The 24,564-nt window shown below is 34.2% G+C and overlaps 1 protein-coding gene across 2 annotated transcripts in view; it reads left to right on the top strand.

Annotated features, from left to right (window-relative positions):
- The first annotated feature begins 2,920 nt into the window (after nucleotides 1-2,920).
- LOC111419997 (junctional adhesion molecule 2A-like) overlaps nucleotides 2,921-24,564 on the top strand; it is a 62,150-nt gene continuing 40,506 nt past the window's right edge. Inside the window, exons 1-3 of one of the 2 annotated variants that reach the window (XM_023052901.2) lie at nucleotides 2,921-3,127; nucleotides 9,078-9,233; nucleotides 20,085-20,296. In XM_023052901.2, coding sequence (XP_022908669.1) covers nucleotides 9,158-9,233; nucleotides 20,085-20,296 — 288 coding nt within the window. In that variant the 5' untranslated portion in view covers nucleotides 2,921-3,127; nucleotides 9,078-9,157. Of the gene's footprint in view, nucleotides 3,128-4,549; nucleotides 4,707-9,077; nucleotides 9,234-20,084; nucleotides 20,297-24,564 lie in introns of those variants that run through there. The other variant, XM_071194725.1, reaches the window with a different exon arrangement.

Below are 24,564 nucleotides of genomic sequence, written 5' to 3'. Positions count from 1 at the left end.
TTATGATTGTGTCATATTTACTTCGGATTGTGATTACCAGGTCATCAGCATATCCCTGAATAGTGAATCCATTTTTTGTTAAGGTGTCATAGGACACCATAGGAAAAATAAAAGTACTCCCTCTTGGGGGCATCCTTAATAGGAGCTTTCTCTCTAGATTTGTAGGAGGTGCTATCAAAAGCACCATCTAGGCGACCATGGGTCTGATTATTGCTACGTAGGCCCAGTGACCCTTGCATGGTTTAAGACCCCACTTACTTGCAAGGAACCTGCGGCAGATCTGATTAGCCACGATGGTCTTTTTCCTCAACTTGACTATGTGGGAATTCCAGTTTGATTTACTGTCTGTTTTGAGGTTAATAGTTCTGCCTTTAATGGAAGGTGCTCTCAATTGTAGCTTCCTTTTCCGAGTGAAAGTGACAATTTCGACTTTGTTTGGATTAATGCTGAACCCATTGCTTCTGCACCAAGTGCTAGTAAGTAGTAGGGCTTTCTGCATTAGTTGGGTTATGATTGTGTCATATTTACTTCGGATTGTGATTACCGGTCATTTTTTGTTTAGGTGTTCATCAATTCATAGGATGAAGCATCGGTGTACTAGAGAAAGGCTCCTCTTTTGAGTTTAGGTTCACACTTCGCCCAATCATCCCTGTTTCTAAATATGACCTTACATGACTGGTCGAAATTATATTCTGTCGGTATAAGGTTCGTTTTTATTCCAAATAAGTGGTTTAGACATGGGTCCTTGAAGACTTCGAGGTGTTGTCTGAGGTTACCCAGTATCAACTTGAGTGAAGAACATGTTTTCAGTGATTAGGCACTAAAAGCTGCCTCCTTTTGTATATATTAATGAAGTGGTGTTAGACCTAAGATCCCACAAGATCTTACCCAACCCAACCCATTATCTTAAGACATGCTAACCGTTGGATTTGTGACTGCTGTTGTTGTGTTGTTTTGTGATTTGTAGCTTTCTTCTCTGAGTGAAAAGGACTATTTCGACATTGTTTGGATTAATGCTTTCTTCTGCACCAAGTGGTAGCAAGTAGTAGGGCTTTCTGCATTAGTTCTGTTATGATTGTGTCATATTTACTTCTGATTGTGATTATCAGGTCATCAGGATATCCCTGAGTAGTGAATCCATTTTTTGTTAAGGTGTCATAGGACACCATAGGAAAAATGAAAGTACTCCCTCTTGGGGGCATCCTTAATAGGAGCTTTCTCTGTGGATTTGTAGGAGGTGTTATCAAAAGCACCCTCTATGTCTATGAAAGCACATAGGGTTGTTTTGTGATTTGTTTTTGGCCACCAAACTAGTGAGGCATAGGCGACCATGGATCTGATTATTGCTACGTAGGCCCAGTGACCCTTGCATGGTTTAAGACCCCACTTACTTGCAAGGAACCTGCGGCAGATCTGATTAGCCACGATGGCCTTTTACCCTAACTTGACTATGTGGGAATTCCAGTTTGATTTACTGTCTAAATATTTGACTTCTGTTTTGAGGTTAATAGTTCTGCCTTTAATGAAAAGTGCTCTCAATTGTAGCTTCCTTCTCCGAGTGAAAGTGACAATTTCGACTTTGTTTGGATTAATGCTGAACCCATTGCTTCTGCACCAAGTGCTAGTAAGTAGTAGGGCTTTCTGCATTAGTTGGGTTATGATTACTTCGGATTGTGATTACCAGCTCTTCAGCATATCCCTGAATAATGAATTCATTTTTTGTTAAGGTGTTCATCAATTCATAGGACACAATAGGAAAAATGAAAGTACTCTCCCTTGTGGCATCCTTAATAGTCAACGACTCGCCTTCATCATACACCATTTGGTCGTCGACGGATGTATGTCTTTTATGTTTAGAGCTTTCTTTATGGATTCGTAGGAGGTGTTATTAAAAGCACCCTCTATGTCTATGAAAGCACATAGGGTAAAATGCTTGTCAAAGCATGGAGAGAGCATTGATCAATCATATTGATCAATTATCTTTTCCATCACTTACAACAATCTAACACTAAATAACAACTAAAACTAAAAAGATTAAACAGATAATATAAATTTTACGACTTAAAAATATTTTGTACTGTATTACAGTTGATTATGAAAGTTGATTTAGAATTTTTAGTAGTTAAGTAGTTAAACTAGGTTTCCTCGTCAAAATTTAAACCGGTCCGGCACGAATTTCGCATCAGCTGTCGGCGTTATTTTACGTTCCCGCATTGAGCAAGCGAGGACAAGTTCACACTTTTCGTTGTTTATCGTTGAAGTTCCAGTTTTCCGTTATAATCAGCTTAGCCCTCCGAGTTAGTCATTCACTCGCCGGCATATTTTCCCTTTATCCATCCTAAAATATCCTTTAATTCGCATAAAATTTCGGTTTAACGCGAAACCCCCATTTTCATTGTTCCCGTGTCTTGGGGATAGAAAAGAGTAAAACTTGTAAAATATTCAATAAAATATTTCCGGTATTACTGCAGTGTACTCTGAGACTGAGAATTATGTACGTCGTTACTAGGTTGAGGCCGTAAGAAGTGTACAGGGAACATAAATTTTCGTGGTGGAGGCGCCGGGAAAACATCGAATCTTTCGCCCTTCTCGCGCCCAAACATAAACACTCGCAACGCGAACAACGCGTGGAGCATTTTTGAGTAAATAACACTTTAGAATGATTTATGGCCTACGACTAAACAACCACGCTAACATTCCGTCATTCTTATCCAACAACGACAAATCTATCTTCATCAACAGATTTTTTTTATACAAAACCAAAAAATTAACAATATCTTAATCAAACCATGGATTAGAGATTAATAATGTACCATAATGGATGACGATGTGAAAGGGGAAAACTGAAAACTTGCGCGAACATGCGCGTCTCTGACCGAAACGGGCTTTGCTACTTGGGACGTTTGTTTCAGTACCATTTCAGTAGTTCGTGGCGCTTCGATGAGGAAGGTTGACGGCGAAAATCGTAAAATCGCGATCTTTTTCACGTACACCAAGTGTTTTTTATGTTATCAAAAAAAAATACTTGATCGAAAAGTTAAAAACTTTAAAACGAAATAGAAAGAACTAACCCAAAAAAAAGTTGTGTTTGTTTTCTTCATAGGAGCATTAAAAAATAATTAAATTGGTGAGTTCAATCAACAACCTGTTTGATCGCGAATTTAAATCAACGTTGCAACAATTTGAGTTAACAAACATAATTAGTATAATGAGGAACATTCTTGAGTTTAAGATTAATAGTTTCCTGGACGTTTACGAATTGTAGTTTTGTTGATTTATACTCGAGTTGTTGAAACGTTTCTCAAAATTACTCTCAAGATAGAAAGGTTAATATGTGTTAATGTTAAATTCCTAGCGAGAGAGCCTCTTTTATTAATTAATTCCGCCGCGTCTGGTCCTATTTGTCAAATAAACACGCGCATTACTGAATTCACTTGTAGGCGGTCGTCTCTCTCACTATTTTCGTTGCATAAATTTAACTCCACGTTCTGTCGGTGCATACAAATTGCACACCGCCAGTGGAACTACTGCAAATACCGAGAACACGGGTCCATGAGTCCCTTTGAAATGACCGTTTCCAATGTTTAGAGTACAGTTTATATAAGAGGGAATATTGAAGCTGTTGACTAATTCATTTATAATTCTCTACCCAATATAATATTTCATATATTTTGTTTTGATTAATTTATCTTAAAATAGATGCTTTTAGTTCTAATTAACTAATCATAAATACTTATGTACAAAAACTTTTGATTTTCCTTTTATATTTGCGTTTTGCCCAATATTTTTCTAAATTAGACTCAGATTCAATTAAAATTTTGATTTTCTAATTATAACAAGTTAATCAAAAATGAATCACTTTACCTTTTTTCTTTAATTAAGGCAACTTAATTTAGTTACTAGTTTCTAACTAATTTAGTTAGATATAATTTGATCCAGAATTGATTCAAGACCGCGAATTCACCAGTACTTGGATTAATTAGATTAAAACTTCGGAGGAATCCAACAACATAACCTAAAAAAATAAACAAGTTAATTTTAAAAGTTCAAGTACAAGTAAAAGGAGATAACGTTGTTTATTACTTACATATTGATTTGTTGAGCTTATTTACTTAATCAAATTAGTTAAATACAAGCTATTTCATTAAAATAAATATTTAAAAATACCATCAAACAATAAGAGGTTATACTTTGAAATGTCAACAATGCTCAATAAAGCCCAATAAGCGCTCAAATGAACTAAATGACATTTTATCTAATATTTAAATGAAAAATGTATTATTAATTAAATAAACAATTAATTAAATTCTTTTTATTTTTTGGTTGTAAATATAAATCATTGTTGATTTTATGTTAATTACAACACAATTGTTTATTTATAAAAAGTAAATATTTTGTTAAATATTTCTAATTTCTAAACAGCTGCCTATTCCATCTAGTGGTGATCACCCGTATTAAATAATATTTTGACGTTTCAAAACCATTTATAAAAAATGTTAAATTTTACAAGAAAAAAATATAATACAATGAAAAAGACTATTAAAATACGTTGTTTAGGACATGAATTGTTTATTGAAAGTGATTTAATGTTTCACAAAAGGAAATTCTTCCCTAAATTAATCACTAAAGTTTTCATTGGAAAACATAACCTAATAATTTTTGGAGATTGAAGAAAAATCAGGCTGATTTATTCAAACAGAAAGAAAGTAAGTCGATTTTATTATTTTTAAATCGTAGTAAGTGCGGAGCGAACTCTAAAGTAAGGCTGTTCATAAATAACTCCTTTAAATGTATTTAGCGTTAGATTGTGGTATATTTTTATTGAAAGGCAAGTAGAACTAACACTAAACCTAGAACTAGAAACATTCGGGTTTAGCCGCACGTCTCTTAAGACGGCTAAACCTGAATGTTTCTAGTTCTAGGTCTAATATTAGTTCTAGTGTTAGTTCTAGTGCAAAACTAGAACTAACAGTAGACCGAAAACTAGAAACATTCGGATTTAGCCCCACGTCAGTCAAGACGGCTAAACCCGAATGATTCTAGTTCCTAGGTCTAGTGTTAGTTCTAGTTTTACACTAGACCTAGAACTAGAAATAATCGGGTTTAGCCACGACGGATATGAAATAAAATGAATTTCTAAATATGACGAGTATATTAAGATAAAGACGAGATAAGCAGAGATAGGATAAGGAGAGATAAGACTAGCAGAGATAGAGGTTAGGGAACTGTTTGTGAGGACATAGAAAAAAAGATTAAACAATCTCAGATGAACTTTTACTTAATTGCCCAGTGTCTATTAAACCATTACTGTTGTTAATTATGTCACCTTCAGAGTTACCAAAATTTTACTCAAACTACCTAATCAGAAATTTCAATCAGAAAGCCGTGCAACAATCCACATTCTGATAGTTCCAACTAACAGGATCTATATAATTTAATGAAGTTTTCATACGATTTGAGACTCCGAAAGCAACATTTTAAGCAAGCATAATGTCGATGAAACAGACTTGTTCTAACTGAGCAAGTTAGATGAGAGCAACTCTTAGATGGTTAATTAATGTGACTCGCCATATTGTTTCTTAGCTGCAACAACACCTTGAGCCACCTATTGCATCGCTAGCTATATCAACTCTCCCTCTGTTAAATCCACATCACCAACGGAACTTTTTGAAATTTCCCAAATTTCGGACATAAAGAATTTTGTACTATATTAACGTTGATTAAAACCTTGGGATGGTTTTCTGACCCCTGAATGAATTCAAGGAATTCACGCCCACGTGATGCTATACATACATACATCATTATTTCCTTCAGGGTAGCATTTCTATGTGGTGTCATCATCATTAGTTCCAGTTAAACGCTTTTTCTTTATCGAAGCACATAACGAGTGCTTGGAAATAATCAGTGATTCCACCGATCTTAATTAACTTCGATGCTTTACCATTAACGTTATCGTATAAAAATACTTGACTTCCATCGAGTTTGGTGAATAAAGAGTTTATTAGTTGTTGAAATCACCACATATTCTTAAACGGCTATTGCTTTTCGTGATTGGCTTCCACCTTCCTGCAGTGAAAATGGATTAAAATAAAAAGTTGAAAAGATGTAGGAAATCTTATTATTTTTATCGATTCCAATAGAATTTACCGTCTTAAGTGGTTTATGTAATTGAACAAGGCTTTTCAGAGTAACAAGGTGTTTCTATTACCTTCTCAAATGTCAAGTTTATCTCTCCCAATAAACTTGTTTGTATATGTTGACTTGTCCAAACATTAGTTGGGGCTTAATTAATGCTTGGGGACCTTAACTAATAAAACGTATTTATTTTACGAAATTAACTACATCAAATCAAACGTAATCGAATCGTTCGATAATTTGACAATAACAAAATTGTTGGTGGAAATGAAATTGGTCATTTTGGTCAGTTGTAGTGTTGGAGGGTTTTTTGATATGTCAAAATATTTTCAAAACTATAAAAAAATAGTAGAACTAATACTAGACCGAGAACTAGAAACATTCAGGTTTAGCCGCACGTCTCTCAAAACGGCTAAACCCGAATGATTCTAGTTCTAGGTCTTGTGTTAGTTGTAGTGTTAGTTCTAGTTTTTGTTCAATAAAAATATACAACAGTAATATCTTATACTAACTAGCGCTACCTACCATTGCCATTAGAACTAACACACGACCTACAACTAGAATCATTCGGGTTTAGCCGTCTTGAGAGACGTGCGGCTAAACCCGAATGCTTCTAGTTCTCGGTCTAGTGTTAGTTCTAATGGCAATGGTAGGTAGCGCTAGTTAGTATAAGATATTACTGTTGTATATTTTTATTGAACAAAAACTAGAACTAACACTACAACTAACACAAGACCTAGAACTAGAATCATTCGGGTTTAGCCGTTTTGAGAGACGTGCGGCTAAACCTGAATGTTTCTAGTTCTCGGTCTAGTGTTAGTTCTAGTTTTACACTAGCACTATCACTACAACTAACATAAGACCTAGAACTAGAATCATTCGGGTTTAGCCGTCTTGAGAGACGTGCGGCTAAACCCGAATGCTTCTAGTTCTCGGTCTAGTGTTAGTTCTAGTGGCAATGGTAGGTAGCGCTAGTTAGCATAAGATATTACTGTTGTATATTTTTATTGAACAAAAACTAGAACTAACACTACAACTAACACAAGACCTAGAACTAGAATCATTCGGGTTTAGCCGTTTTGAGAGACGTGCGGCTAAACCTGAATGTTTCTAGTTCTCGGTCTAGTGTTAGTTCTAGTTTTACACTAGCACTATCACTACAACTAACATAAGACCTAGAACTAGAATCATTCGGGTTTAGCCGTCTTGAGAGACGTGCGGCTAAACCCGAATGTTTCTAGTTCTCGGTCTAGTGTTAGTTCTAGTGGCAATGGTAGGTAGCACTAGTTAGCATAAGGTATTACTATGTTGCATACTTTTATTGCACTAAAACTAGAACTAACACTAGCACTATCACTAGAACTAACACACGACCTACAACTAGAATCATTCGGGTTTAGCCGTCTTGAGAGACGTGCGGCTAAACCCGAATACTTCTAGTTCTCGGTCTAGTGTTAGTTCTAGTTTTATACTAGCACTATCACTACAACTAACATAAGACCTAGAACTAAAATCATTCGGGTTTAGCCGTCTTGAGAGACGTGCGGCTAAACCCGAATACTTCTAGTTCTCGGTCTAGTGTTAGTTCTAGTGGCAATGGTAGGTAGCGCTAGTTAGTATAAGATATTACTGTTATATATTTTTATTGAACAAAAACTAGAAGTAACACTAGATCTAGAACTAGAAAGTATCCCCAAGTATTTCCCAAAGTAATTATCCACATAAAGAAGAATAGCCTATAATGAATAAAGTTTATGGAAAAATTCCAACTTCGTCTATCCCCCCCTTAAGTTAAGAATTAATTTTTAATAACCAAGTTAGAAAAGTTACTGCAATCGATTTCCTTAATGTATCGAAAACACCGTTCTCACAAAGATATTTCTTTGTGCCGAGCCCCTTCGGTTAAAACTTTTAAAACTCGCTTCATCTGCATGGATTTCCAGGGGCGAGCGGTGAACTTTTCGCATCGGAGAAACTTCCGGTCGGTATTAATTAAATCATAGCGTGGCTTTAAGTTGCTACTAGCACAAATTTGGCATAGTTTATAATTTTGTGAGGGTCGAGCGGCAAAAGTTTATTTAAAAAAAAATCCAAATCTGACTTCAAGTGAAGGCTGTAGATGGAAACTCGATACTTTTACTCGTTCAAGAACAAACTTTTCAGACTTATATGACTAAGAAGTAAACTTCCATTTACTTTCGAATATCATTAAAGATAAAAAAAAATATTTAGTGTTTTTGATGGGATAGAAAAAGATGGGAAAACGTGTTGTAACAAGTTATATAGGGGAAAACGTTAGAATCGTGGGGGGATGAAGCAACCGATATGTCATTCTTCTTCAATGTTTGTTTTCGCCCGTACTTATCGCGCGTTACCTTTCCAGAGACGTACCCGCTATTTATTCAGCACCCCCAACGGACCGGAGTGAAAATAAATAAAATAAATGGGTTGCGTCTCTGCAAATATGTACCCAAAGAGGGCGAAAACCCCGGAAAAATGTCGTCCGGTGTAAATAGGCATTCCCCAAGTTTTTAAATTTGTTAAACGGCAACAAAATTAATTGCACAAAATTTTTTTGTTTCAACAAAAAAAATTTTTAAACATTACTTGGTTTTATGTTATATAATAGCTGTTTGATTTAAATGATATCGATTACAACCTAAAACGCAGTCGAATATTTCCCGATATCATAACGCGTTTAATTCCGCAATTATTTTAATTAATTGCTCTTGTATATTTAACAGAAATGTTGAAATTGATACGGCACGTGCTGATTCGCTTTTGCATTATTCATATTATGTACCATTTGAGCATCGAGTGATAAACTATTAGTATACGAGTGATAATCACGCAACAAAATCACAATATCAAAGGGGCGTTTGTAATTTTATATGCGTTAAATAAATTTTCCTAATCTAAATAGCGTTTTTGTTTAATTTCAGGAATATTATATGCCAAATAAAATACGATAAATCACACAATTTTATATTAACAACGATGGATTAAACTTGGAGTATTTCGAATGAAAATAATTTTCAATATGAAGGAACTACGATTATGGATTATTCTTCACGTTGTACTTTTGAGGTGTTTTCATGGTAAGTTTTTTTTTATTATTTTTATTACTTCTTAAACGATTCAGAGAATCAAGTCGAGGTTGCTTACGGCTGTGGCATTTACAATTAAGACCCTTGAACATCTAGATAGCTAAAGTAGCGCCTCGGTAGCAAGCGACCTTGACTACGCTTTTCAACTACTCGAAGGAATGATTCTAGTTTTAGGTCTTGTGTTAGTTCTAGAGATAGTGCAATACTAGATCTAACACTAGACCGAGAAAGTTAAAAGTTTCAAAGTTGTATATTTCAAAGAAGACTTGAACGAGATATCTCGTCCAATTTGCAAAAATATACAGGGTGTTCCATTTAAAAAAATCATTTTTATGTCAATAACTGCTAAAATATTGCTTTGAAGGAAAGGTAACTTATTCCATCGAATTCTACATAAAAAGTTACTTTGGAAATGTTTTCACAGAAAGGAAGATTTATCAATAAGAAAAAAGGAATGACGACTTTTCGAAAATGCACTTTTTTGAAAAACACCCTGTATCTCTGAAATCGTAAAAGATATCGATATACGGTTTTCGCCATTAAGTTTTTTATAAAAATCGAGCATCAGACACTGATATCATTTTTCCTTTATCTCTTATAAAAATAGGAATTTCCCTTTAAAAGTGCCCAATTTCGCTCACCCTGTACAGGGTGTCCAAATTTCGATGGGTTTGCAGGATATCTCAGTTATTATGAAAGATAGAAAGTTGCGGTTTTCGCGAACCTGAGCTACGTTTTTGTGAAACTTATAATGCCGCAAACCAAATTTTCATAGACCTTTTCGTTTTTGATATACAGGGAGTATTTCGAAATTTACGATTTTCAGAAACCCCCTTATCTCGGCTATCCGGAAACTTAGTAAAAAAGTAAAAACGGGTTCTAATAGATTTTTTAATTGCATTTAGAATAGTTATGGGATGTTGCTGTAAATGTGAAAAAACATCAGTTACATCATTTTTCAATTCCAATTTTGTTCGATTCTGGGTACTATATACCCGATTCTTGATATATCCCCATAAAAAGAAGTCCAAAATAGATAAATCAGGTGATCTTGCTGGCCATCGCGTTGGACCATGTGTGCTTATCCACCTACCAGGAAATTCTGCAGTTAGGTAGCAAACCCATCGAAATTTGGACACCCTGTACAGTGGCGGACAAAAGTCATAATAAGATAACAGAAAATTAGTATTACAGTGTTATTAGAGCTATCCAGTGTGTTAATTAATTATCGTGCCCGATGTCATCATTGCAAGTATGCAACCAATATCACAGTATTGGTATTGCAATAAGCAATTACGTAATTGCAATAAGCAATTACGTATTGCAATACCAATACTGTGATATTGGTTGCATACTTGCAATATTGCAATCATATATATACTATCTCCTATATCGCTGACTCCCTATCTAAGCAATGAGTGGCGAGCGTTTCCATCAAAAGCAGACGGAATGATATATGTTTTGTCTTTGTCGTGCCCCCATGTCGCGAAGGCGCTTGCGCGAATCGTAAATTTTAAAGAGTTTGAAGTGCTTCGCGCGTATTTTATGCAGCTTTGAAATGCAATTATTGTAGATAATTGACTTTAATTATAAATTATCAAATAAATTAGAATATATGTACTTTTGTGTGAAATTGACGTTGAATATTGCTTTAAATATCAACTTTATGTAGGTTGTTCATTAAACATTATATTCTTTAAAATTAAATTAATACATATATACATAGTAATTATTAAAAATGTGTACCAAAATATAGTTATTAATTTTTAACATAATTTGTGAGTTCACGCCCTTTAATGAAGTTGTTACATTAATTAAAGATATAAAATATGTACTTAGGGTACTTACTATTTAATGTACATAATATTCTACATAAAATTTTCATCATATCGATGTAATTATTAATTAAATTTTTAAGAAAAATGTTTCAAGAAAAGGAGGGCTTTGAATTCTTTTTTATTACACTGAGATCGTTCCTTCTACCTGCTCAACCAATTTTTAGGCCCCAAATCTTTTAACAAATTTTCTTCACTTTCTTAACAAATAATAATTACATTTTAAATTGCTTAGTCCTAAAATATGTTAATAATTATGTTATTATTTATTATACACATGAAACCTATAAATTCCTATAATATACATAACTAAATATTTAGATTTTAGGTTATGTTTATGTCAAACTCAATTTGGTGATTTATAAACATCAAGGTCATCAGCTGCTATTAATTTTTAATTCACCGTCCAATAAGATAAAAGCGTACTCACCACGTGTTCACCCATGTCTCATGAGTAGACGGGGGCACGACAGAGACAGATATATATATATCTGCACTCTAGTGTTTACACTCTTTTGCTGCCTTAGTCAGCGATATAGGAGATAGTATATATATGATTGCAATAAGCAATTACGTATTGCAATACCAATACTGTGATATTGGTTGCATACTTGCAATATTGCAATAAGCAATTACGTATTGCAATACCAATACTGTGATATTGGTTGCATACTTGCAATGATGACGTCGGGTACGATAATTAATTAACAGACTACTTACTTATTCACAAAAAAGAACAAAACACAAATCGCTCAACTAATAAAAATGTGAAATTATCAAAAATGTCGCAATGTAAAAAGGAAGATGAGTTTGACCAACTAAATGGTGATTATTTCGATATTAAAAAGACAAATAAGAAATAAATTCGATCGGAAGTAAACGTTGAGAGACTCGAAAACATAAAATCGATACAACCTGAGAACGACTGGGTGGTTTGAAATTAACAACAAAGCAGTGAAGGCTAACAATGCTTACTTCCGTCCGTTAATGACCGCCCCCTTTTTCACGCCTCCATTCAGTTCGTTCTACTGCCAATCCTACGGATCACAAACCGTTATTGCAACAATAACCATCTTAACTTTACATTGTAAGGAGTAAAATTTTCGTTTCTTTTAAAATCTTTTTCCTTGTCATTTACAGAAAGTTATACTTTTCGATATAAACGATCCATTAAATCCATCCTTTCCGAGTGATAGTTTCTTATGGTTTTCTCTTTCGCGGGACAAATTGAATTGAAACCCTGCAGACCAGTTAATAACCTGTTGAAATAATTAATGGGAGGGTAGAAAAAGACGAACTCATTACCGGCGGTAATTAAACAGTTCGGTCGCGACCCGATATCTTTTCTTTTCGTCTTTTTCCTGTCCGCCGCGCGAGTCTTGAATTATCGGCTGCCTCGGGACTCGAACTTCGGAAGCGGCCGCAAAGCGGTTAAACGAAAATTCAATTAAGTTTTCAACGGAGCTCTTACCACCGCCGTCTATTCTCAACCGGACGGCGAGCCCTACCCAGCCCCTCATCTCAGTCCCCTACGAGACCACCCTTTAACCGACGAAAGTAGCCCCACCTGGACCACGACGGTAAACAGCCCCCTTTCATCGTTCCGGAGGATTTCTTGAAAAGGATTCCTTCTATCCCAAACCTTTCAAGGACGAATACTTTTGAATTAAAGAATAAAATTATTATTTTTAAATTAAGACAACATTTTTTATAATTTTTTATAAATTAAAAGCGGTATTTTGATTTCGAAAGGAAAATGTTTATTATGCAAATAACAGTTTCTTCAAGTCGTGGAATAGAAGCCATTATCCGAGGAGAAGGCCATTAGACGTACTCGAAATGTGTACCAAAACGTGGCGCCGAGTTTCGGCATTCGAGACGCGCACCCGAACTTAACGGTAACGACCGTCCAAATTATAACACAGACGTTTCCAAACGAAGCAACCCCGTTTTTGCATGTTCCTTGATTGCGTTACGAGACGTGTACCATCTCCACCTACTTTCACATTTCTTGCGACAACGACAAAATGTATAATATAAACATAAACGACACAACAACACTAAAGAACAAAGAAAAAAGGATTATATTAAATCGTTTCAAACTGACGTTTGCAAACGTGCGTTGTTGAAAAGCACTTCCACGAAATCAAAATGAGAATAATTGCTTATTAAAAGAGCACGCAGTGATGGCTATTCTATTACGTTTTCGAACAAGTTGATATCAATCTGTCGGGACTAGATTAAATGCGAATGTATGTATGTACATCGTTTGCGCAACCGGCCTCGTTGTTATACGAGGTGAATGATTCAATTCCGCAGTCGGTGTTCAATTCGACTCTCGTATTCCCAGAGTTTATTTGTACGGCGTGTACTCTAGAGCGTACACTTTGAAGTTGCTATATTTCTGATTAAACCACAGATAGCAGTTTTGTTTTTACAAAACTATTCTAGCCATAAAATAAGTACGAATTTTTTGCCTAAGTTTACAACACGTACTAATTTCGGAGAAAATTAGGACAATCTAAGGATATGACCACCGATTCTCTCATCATACTTACAAATGTGTTCCAAGCTCGAAGTTCTTGTAGTGAGCTTAGTAGGCAGTAAACTACTGAAGCAAAAATGTAGTTAATACATTGTTCATAAATACAACCTTCGCTAGTTTACAACCAATTTCACACACAAAAACTTACATACAAAGAAAGAAAATAAACGTAAACGACAAGGAAAAGAATAAGAGACCTGTTCTTGGTTGACCTTTGTAAACCGGACTTACCAATAGAAAAATTCTATTCAAATTTTGCGTCTATTTTTACTGAAATAGAACTAACACTAGACCTAAAACTAGAAACATTCGGATTTAGTCTTACGTCTCTAAAGACGGCTAAACCCACATGTTTCTAGTTCTGCTGTATAATCTAATATACGTACTGTTCTAATATACAGGGTGTCACACAAAAAACGCCCCAAGCTGTAAATCTGTCATTTATATTCTGATCTTCATGAGCGAAGTATCAAATGAAATGGTTTGATGAATGCTATGATTCATGCTACAAATAATTTTTTTCCAAGGCCATCTTCAATTTCAGGCGATTATTAACTTTTGTTTTTCAAATTGCTCCATATATTTTTCTTCACGCCATTGGATAGAGATTCTTTTTCTAAATCCATTGATGTACAATACATCCATTTTGAATGTAATTTTAGCAGAGAAAAGACACCTGTATATACGGGTTGTCACACAATAACGCCGCAAGCTGTAACTCTGTCATTTACTATCCGATTTTCATGAACGAGGTATCAAATGAAATGGTTTGATGAATGCTACAATTCATGCTACAAATAAACTTTTTCCAATGCCCTCTTCAATTTCAAGCGATTATCAACTTTTGATTTTCAAATTGCGCGGTATATTTTTCTTCACGTTATTGGATAGATATTTTTTTTCTGAACCCATTAATGTACAATACATAACATTAATTGTAATTTTAGCAGAGAAAAACAATTAAAACGTTTTCCGAACATTGTCTTGGTCACTTCTGTAATACTGTAGTGTGCCATGGAAAAAATAACACGCAAAACTGATAACAGTCATTAAATGTTATATCAATGCCCGAAGCAGTTGCAAATGATACTTATAAGTTGTCTTTTTATTTATTCCATGGCACAGTACAGTATAACACAAATAACTTTAAGAGAATGTTAAGAAACTATTTTAATGTTTTTCTATGCTACAATTACAATTAATGTTGATGTGTTGTACATTAATGGATTCAGAAAAGGAATCTCTATCCAATAGCGTGAAGAAAAACATACCAAGCAATTTGAAAATTAAAAGTGATAATCGTTTAAAATTGAAGAGAGCGTTGGAAAAAGTTTATTTGTACCATGAATCATAGTATTCATCAAACCTTTTCAATTGATATTTCGCTCATGAAAATCGGAATGTGAATGACAGAGTTACAGCTTGCGGCATTCTTGTGTGACAACCTGTATATACAGGTGTCTTTTTTCTGCTAAAATTACATTTAAAATGGATATATTGTACATCAATGGATTCAGAAAAACAATCTCTATCCAATGACGTGAAGAAAAATATACGCAGCAATTTGAAAAACAAAAGTGAATAATTGTTTGAAATTGAAGATGGCGTTGGAAAAAAATTATTTGTAGCATGAATCATAGTATTCATCAAACCATTTCGTTTGATGCCTCGCTCATGAAAATCGGAATGTAAATAACAGAGTTACAAGTTGGGGCTTTTTTTTTGTGTGACACCCTGTATATACAGGTGTGTTAAATGTATGGAATATAGCCAATAAGTTAATAAGTCTTTATCACTTAATTCAAGTAATAAGTTTTATTTTTCTAAACTACTTTATCACCCTTCAATGCCCACACATCAACTAAAATGCGTTATTAGCGAATCAACTTCCAAACATCCCCTCCTTAATTTATTGTGTGAAGAAGGAATACTGGAGGTGAATAAACAAAAAATGTAAAGACGACGCACAGTGGTCTAAATTCGAAAAAAACCGTTTTTAAGGCAGTTTGGGTTGAGATAATTTTTTGAAACTTGGTATGTGGCTATAGGACTATATGCTAAAGACTTTGTGAACTTTTGGATCAAATATGGCAACCGGAAGTACTAATTTACTTGAGGTCACATTCTATTTTTTTCATATAATTTAGGTCCTTAGAATTGGATAAATACAAAATTTTATACAATGCTATTAAATCGTGAAGGATAGCTAAATACAAAATTGTTTAAACTAAATTGGTTATATAGTTTACTTCGATGTAAGGTTTCTATAAATAAATCTTTAACTACAGAGTGTCTCACGTAACTGGTTCGTTAGAACTTTTTCAGGTTCCACTATTCGTACAATTTTGAAATGTTGGTAGCATGGGTTGTTCATTCGGAACTTTCAATCTAAAATATTTTCAAGATGGCTGCCACTTCCGGTCTACCGGAACTAGACCATAACTTCGTTACTTTAAATAGAATGCTATGGTTTTTATTACACCATTTAATTGTACGTAAAAAAATAGGTTAACTTTGATAAAAGTTATTGGTACCTAGCGTTTTTCGTTTTCGAGTTATTTTGGTTCTAAACTTTTTTTGGTAAATTTCACCATGCTGTTTAAAACCCCATATCTCAGCCAACGTTCATTCAAGAAAGGTCTAAATTGGTACGATTATTCTTCAGATGCTGTCAAATAGATTGTCATTTGTTGTATCAAAGAATCTTATATAGGTGGTCAAAAATTGAATTATTGTTTCTCCATTTTCAATGGCGAGAAAGTAGAAAATTGTAAATGGAACGCACCATGCTTTTTTAGCCTATCAGAAAGAGAATTTAATTCTCTATAAATTATCTACGTTGCTTAACAATGTGTGTTTCTTCTTGTTCTGTTTCAGACCATTCTTCGTCATCTTCATCTTCGTTGCATCTTGCCTTATATAGCTCTCGTTCTGATTCTTGTTCTTCGTCATATTCATCTTCTTCTTCGCGATCTTTTTCTTCTTCCTGGTCTTCTACATTGCCTATTATAAGTAATCTTTTTTTAAGTCTCCATACTAATCTTTTTATGTTTTCTGGAAATGTGCTGTTGAAAATTACTTATAAATGGATCTTAGCTGAGTAGCAGTCTTTTAAATTGATCTTCATTCGTATCCAGTCTACTACATTTCCTTGTGAGGCTCTCTCTAAATTTTCAGATTTTTTTATTATTAGCTTCTTGCGCTTTTTCCGACAACTCTCCAATAGGTAGTAGAGGTTCTTTAATGACTGCAGATCCATGTATCAAAATTTTATGAACGCTGGTTGGCATATAGTACCAACCATAAAATGGACGTACTTTTCGGCAGTTTTGAAACAGTATTTATCAAATTCATTGCAATTAATATTGTACCTACTGTTTAATGAAATCTCTGATGATAGTTTAGTAAAAGTACGTATGAACCAGTCACCTGCCAAGTTCTAATTTTTAATCTATATGAAATGTGAAGCAGACACACAAAAAACCCAATGTATGCATGAAGAACAGACAAATCAAACTTAAAACGTTCTAGCTCTACCGTTCATCAACTAACACTAGAAACTTTCGGGTTTTGCCGTGCGTCTTCTAAGAAAAGGTTTGACGTTTCGGATTCCATGTGCCAACCTTCTTCAGAAACACTTCGAACCAGTTTAGTTAGTTAAGAGTTAGTACTAGTTTTAGGTCTAATTTTAGTTCAATTAACTTCGGCCGTGACGTACTTATAAAAAAAGTAGATATTTCCGGTTGTTAGATATGCCTGAAAATTTAAGTCTGGTATTCTATTATTGTTATGCGGGTTTACACCAAATATACGAGATTTATCTTTTAAGAAAGAGAATATAAGCATTTTATATGAAAACAGTCAAATAACACACTCGGGCACGGATCATCTTTGATCGCTAATATCTTGGTAAGGAGCAAGTTAAAGCAAGATGTGGTTATCATGTTATATAGAGCACATCTCAAAGGACAAGAATATTCCAGCGACAAAAGTTCTTCTTGCGTCTTCTGCGAGATATATATATGTTAAAACATTTGGTTGTAACTTCAAGTAGGTGTTAATTAGCTTTAAAAGAAGTGCTTATTACGTATTTCTGCAAAAATATTTTAAAAATTAGAAAAGTGCCAAATGAAGACCTTTCTATACTGTTCCAGATAGCAACAACGCATTGTCTTGAAAAAGTGGAACACAATATATTTTCTTTCTTTATTTAGTTTTTTGGTTTCAAAACTCAACCTTTCAATAAAAAATTACTCGTTTTCTCGAAACATTTCAAATAAAACTTACGTCATTTTACTAGAATAAAACGAATTTCAATGTTTAACACTAGTTCTAGGAACTAGTGTTAAAGTGTAGTATGGACTCATTTTAATGGTTTTTTTTAATAAAGAATACATCATAAAAGAACACCATGAAGTTGTCCCTTGGTCTATTATATGATAACTAACTTCAGATTTAAAATGTCAACCTCAATTTTGACATATTTGTAATCTTTATTAAAAATCCTTTAAAATGAGTACAAACACGACATATTTATCTTCAATATTAATGAAGTTATGGTCAACTTTCGGTTACAAATGTCAACGTCAATTTTGACATATTTGTAATCGTTGTGAAAAAATCCTTTAAAATGAGGCCAAACATGATACGTTTAATTCTAATATTACTCGAGATATAAGCAACTTCCGATTTGAAATGTCAATGTCATTTTGACATATTCTTAATTTTTATAAAATGTCTTAATATTTGTCAAAAAAAAATTTTATTAACAATTTTATTAATTTTATTAAAATTTATTTTACTTTTTATTAAATGTCTATTTGCCACAAAACACAAAAATATAATAAAAAAAAATTAAAAATTAAGGTTGGTATTAATATTTAAAAATTAAATTGCCATCTTCACTGTTGCTAACTTAACTGGGTTTAACTTTTTTTTATTCAAACTTTTTTGTTTTTTGAGATAAGTGCGTCATCTTTGGACTCATTTTAAAAGTTTTTTAATGAAGATGACAAATATGTCAAAATTGACGTTGACGTTTCAAACCGGAAGTAATTGTATTTCCATTAATATTAAAGTTAAATATGTCGAGTTTGGACTCATTTTAAAGGATTTTTTATGAAGTTGACAAATATGTCAAAATTAAAAGTTGAAAGTTCGAACTTTTTCGTTTTTTGAGATAAATGTGACTTAAATTCAACGTCATTTTTGACAAGCAACTGCGATATTTGGATCTTAATCACCATGGTAACCGAGTCAAGTTGGATAACCTAACAATAATAAAATTGTAACCTTAACGGTTACAATTTTCGCTTTATATTTTAATATTTTTTTAATTTTATTTTATCTTTATATATTTTTGTATATTACATCTTAAGTGAAATTCACTGTATAAATAAAAACATAGAAATGTCAATTCTTCCAATGACGTCACAGCAAGGGCTTTGCTACGTTCATAGGGATTTAGATAACCTTACACAGTATGTTTACTCAACAGACCTTGGAGATTCATGTAAGTAAATCCAGTAGTAAATTGTACCTTGGATTTCAAACTAACAACATGCGTGACGTCACGAACGGGTCTACGAGTTGTGCGAATCGAGTCCTCTTAGATTCTACCATAAATATAATACACTGAACGCAACGGGATAAATATCTTTTCGAATTTGTGTGCATTAAAATTATTCCGTTCTGTATTCTAAGAAAAAACGAATTTTTAATAATTTTTAATCAACATCTTTTTTTTGAATTAAAATAATGACTTTATGAAAAAAAATTTTTTAAAGTGATTGTGGTGAATTCAGGTGTAGCACATTTTGTGGTGCCTTCGTGCCATAATCAAACCTTATCACGCATTTTATTAAAAGCGTTTGCCGCCGATGGAGTTGGTCATGCAAACTTGCTCCTTTCGTGCTCTAAGGAAAACGTACTTTTCATACCTACCACAAATAAAGACCACCATCCATTAAACCTTATCGCGGGGGGTTCGTTCGATGTTCTATGTGCAGGGTCGTATCGCGCTCAATTTGACGTTATTAAATAGTAATTTGGGGTGGAGATACGCCCCCGATAAGCACCCGTAATTCGAATTAACGTTATAGTTAAGACCACGACTTTATCCCATCGAAAGGGAGTGTTATTTTATGGAAATTTTGTGTTTCGATCAGGTTTCTCAAGAATTGCTGACGATTTTGGTCGTAAATTTAAATCGTTGTTTGATAGCGAATGGTGCTGATGTTTTATGCCTCGTCGAAACGAGATCGTTGAATTAGTGCCGACACTGATGTGTTCTCGCGATGTTAACCGTAAATGTTTGGAAATGACCACGAATCGCTGCGGTTTTGAATTTGTGGGAGTACTCAAACCGATGCGTGACCGAATTTCCGATTTCAAAATGATTTAAATCAAATATTTTGATTCTTATTTTCTTTTTATTTATTTTTATTTTCTTTTTATTTTCAGTGAGCGGCACAAATGGTGGTCTGGTTGTGAGAGTAAGCGTGCCTCAGTATCGGATACCGGGGGAAATAGCACAATTACGGTGCGACTACAACCTGGGCAACGACAGCCTTTACGCCGTCAAGTGGTACAAGGACCATGAAGAGTTCTACAGGTTCGTCCCGAAGCAAAGACCGGAAACCATCAGCTATAGCGTAGAGGGAGTTGACGTTGATGTAAGTTAATTTTTCTCTATACACACTCCGACACGATTTTCAACACTCTTTCCACCTTTACATCAAAAATTAAATCTTATCTCAAAATCTAAGTATTTTTTTTTTAGATAGAGGTTCTTAATAAAAGCTTTGAACTGATATCTCCAATTTTTTATCGTCTCCGGTTCGCATTTACTCCGCCCGGAATAAAGAGGTCTTTTTGTCTCAGACGCCCCCTTTATGGATGCATGCACTCGACGGCGTCTCGCGGAGAAGAAGAGACATGGAAGACGTAAAGTAACCGAATACGTCTCGGTCTCGAAACGACCGCATCAGTGTCGCACGCTAAGCAGGGCGTATAAAATTTTCATTCGTTTCCTGCGGCCGCAGACGCCAACGTCGCCGCCGCCGCCGTCGGACGCTCAATTATTTATTCGCGGGGGGCTTCGGAGATTGCATTAACACAAGAACGAAATAAATTTTGGACCTGAATTATTAACTCGACGACTTTTAAATTGCAACCGAGACAGCTTGGCCACAGATGTCGCACACGCGAATTGTATAAAAAACACGTCTAAAAAACCGTACATCAACAAAAACAAACTATACAGGTGTCTCACGTAACTGGTTCGTTAGAACTTTTTAAGGTTCCACCATTCGTAGTGGTTTGAAATTTTGGTAGCATGGGTTGTTCATTCTAAACTTTCGATCTAAAATATTTTCAAGATGGCCACCCCTTCCGGTCTACCGGAAGTAGACCACAACTTCCTTATTTTAAATGGAATGCTATAGTTTTTATTACACCTTTCAATTATACTTAAAAAAATATATTGATTTTGATAAAAGTTATTTTGATTTTAAGTGTTTTTTGACAAATTTCACCATGGTCTTTAAAAGCCCATATCTCAGCTAACGATTATTCAAAAAAACTCTGCATTGGCACGACTACTCTACAGATGCTGACAAATAGATTGTCATTTGTTGTATCAGAGAATCTTATACAGGCTGGTCAAAAATTGAATTATCGTTTCTCAATATTCAATTGCGAGAAAGTCGAAAATTTTAAATGGAACACCCCATATTTCTTTAACCTACCAGAAAGGGAATTTAATTCTCTACAAATTATCTATAAACATTCCTATACCTATTTATTGTAGTTTCCCTGATATTGGAAAATTAATCAAAATCAGACATAGAATCCCAAAGCCCGTTTGTGTTTTTGTTAGCAGGCTAAGACATTTTGACAGTTCATCGTTTAATTTATTTAAATTATTATTGGTATTATTTCTACAATTAACTATGGTTGAATAACCTTTAGCTCGCTCGCTTTTATTTACCAAAAATAACCAACAGCAAAAAGAATAAATGAAACGATGAAAAACAACAATTTGATAACAGAAATTAGAATGAATAACATATATGTATCACGTCCATACATTACCCCTACGATCAAAGAGATGATCAAATTAAAGCAAAAAGCTTACCAAAAGTTTTCGCGTACTGGTAGTAGCAACCACAGAAGGTACTATACCGATATCAGAAACTATGTCACTTTGGCAATACGTAACGAAAAGAAAGCTTTTTTTGAGGCAGAGATAAATAGTAACGTCAATAATCCCTCAAAATTGTGGCACTTACTGCACACCAATCAGGTGCACTCAAAGAACACCAAGACAATCGACGAATCACTTAAAGATCCAGAGCTAATAAATGATTATTTCGCTAATATTATTCCTTCACCTTTTTTGTCGTTGCACAACCTTGATTCTAATAAACCATATATTTTGGGTGGCAACGACTGTTTTGGTTTCGATGTGGTGAACGACACAGACATCAAAAATAAGCTTAGCACGATAAAATCAAATGCTTGTGGTTTGGATGCAATTGATCTGAAAATGATAAAACTTGTATTGGAGTACTGCCTCCAAGAAATCACTCACATAATGAACTTCTCACTAATGTACGGAGATTATCCGAAACAATGGAAGATCGCTCTAGTAACACCTCTACCTAAAGTGAGCCATGCTACGTCACTAGGAGACCTACGACCGATTAGTGTGTTACCTATCTTATCTAAAATATTAGAGAAGATTGTTGCTTCACAGCTAGTACATCACCTGAATCATACTAATTTACTCCCACGATGCCAATCTGGATTTCGGGAGAAGTATAGCACAACGACCGCGTTAACTAAAATTGTGAACGACTGGTGCTGTGCCATTGATGCCTCAAGAGTTACCTTCGTTGTATTCCTGGACTTTAGTAAGGCTTTTGATATCATCAATCATCAGCTTCTAATAGCCAAGCTAGTCCGTTATGGATGTAAAGAAGACGTTGTACATTGGTTCCAGTCATATCTTGTGAACAGATCTCAACATACAAAGATTAATGGTAATATATCTAGCGGTATCCTAGTCAAGCAAGGTGTTCCACAGGGAAGTGTTTTGGGTCCTATATTATTCAACTTATTTACGGCAGACATGCCAAATGTAGTGACGAGCTGTTCGGTTCATCAATACGCGAATGATGCGCAGATTTACATCTCTTGTGATATTATCAGTGTTGATGACACGGTGCGCTTGCTTAACTCTGATTTAAAGAATATTTGTGAGTGGTGTTCTGTTAACGGGTTAATTCTTAACGCGAAAAAAACTATATGTATGTGTGTCGGGTCGGCCAACATTCGCAGAAGAGCAATCGATAATTTATCGGTTCCTATACACCTCAATGGAACTGTCTTAGCGTTCTCTGAATCGACCAACAACTTAGGTCTTACTGTCGACAGTAATCTTAATTTTGCGCTTAATCTATAAGTTAAAATCGTTATATAAATTTAAGTCATTGTTGTCACCACAATTGAAATGGAGACTTGTTAACTCCTTAATTCTAAGTCAACTTGATTACTGTAGTAACGTTTACTACAATTTTCTATCAGCTACTTTAAAAAATCGTATTCAAATACTTCAGAACAGCGGACTTAGGTTTTCATACTCGATTGATCGTAGAGAACATGTTACCCCCTATTACATAAGATATTCTATCTTAAAAATGGAACCTAGATGTACACTCTTGCTAGCTGTTATGTTATACAATGTAATATTTTACAAATTGCCTTATTATTTATATTGTATCTTAGTACCAAGATCGCAAATACATAATATTAATCTAAGACAAACGAAGTTGTTGACGATTCCTAAACATAAATCTGCTAAATTTTGTGGTAGCTTTGCGTACAGAGCACCTACAATTTATAATTGCTTTTCAGATGTTTTTCAGTTGAAATCTAATAGATCTTTTAAATGCACCTTGAAGCGCAGGCTTCTTGAGGAACAAGAATCAAAATGTTAATTTTAATTATTTTTATTTTTATTTTGTTGGTTATTACTTTGATATATATGTATTTATTTTTGGTTTTCTAGTTTTCTAGTTTTCTAGTAATCAGCTATGCTGTACCCTATATATATATATATATATATATATATATGATATGTATATACTTTATATGTATATTTCTTTTTGGGGAAATTAAATAAATAAATAAAAAAAACAAAAACTTAAAATTATAAAAAATTAAAACTGTTCGATATGCTGACCATTCACCATTAAACATTTTTCAACTCTTCTTTCGAGTTCTACGGTTGTGGCCCGTAGAAGTTGGTCGCCATCAATAGTACGTAGTGCACGCATCACTCTATCACGCAACTCTTGTCGTGTGTTGATTGGTGAATTGTACACTTGATTTTTTAAGTGACCCCACAAATAAAAATCCAATGGTGTTAAATCTGGAGATCGTGGAGGCCATTGCCATGAATATAAAACAAATTTAAAGTATGACTATATACAATGACTTTCACTCATGATCAAAAGTAAGTAACAACAACAATAACACAAATATGGACCAAAAACTGTCAAAATTCTATTGCCTTCTAATAAAAAAATCAAACGTTTTCCCGCATTCCGTGCATGCTTTGATTAATGTCCCAATATCAGGGAAACTACAATAAATAGGTATAGGAATGTTCATAGATAATTTGTAGAGAATTAAATTCCCTTTCTGATAGGGTAAAAAAATACGGGGTATTCCATCTAAAATTTTCGACTTTCTAGCCATTGAATATGGAGAAACGGTAATTCAATATTTGACCACCCTGTATAAGATACTCAGATACAAGAAATGACAATCTATTTGGCAACATCTGAAGAGTAATCGTGCCAATTTAGAGGTCTTTTTTAATGAACGTTAACTGAGATATAGGCTTTTAAAGAGCATGGTGAAATTTGCCAAAAAA

The sequence above is a fragment of the Onthophagus taurus genome, chromosome 3, assembly GCF_036711975.1.
Source record: "Onthophagus taurus isolate NC chromosome 3, IU_Otau_3.0, whole genome shotgun sequence".
Lineage (NCBI taxonomy): Eukaryota > Metazoa > Arthropoda > Insecta > Coleoptera > Scarabaeidae > Onthophagus > Onthophagus taurus.
This window is presented reverse-complemented; position numbering and strand designations above follow the sequence as displayed.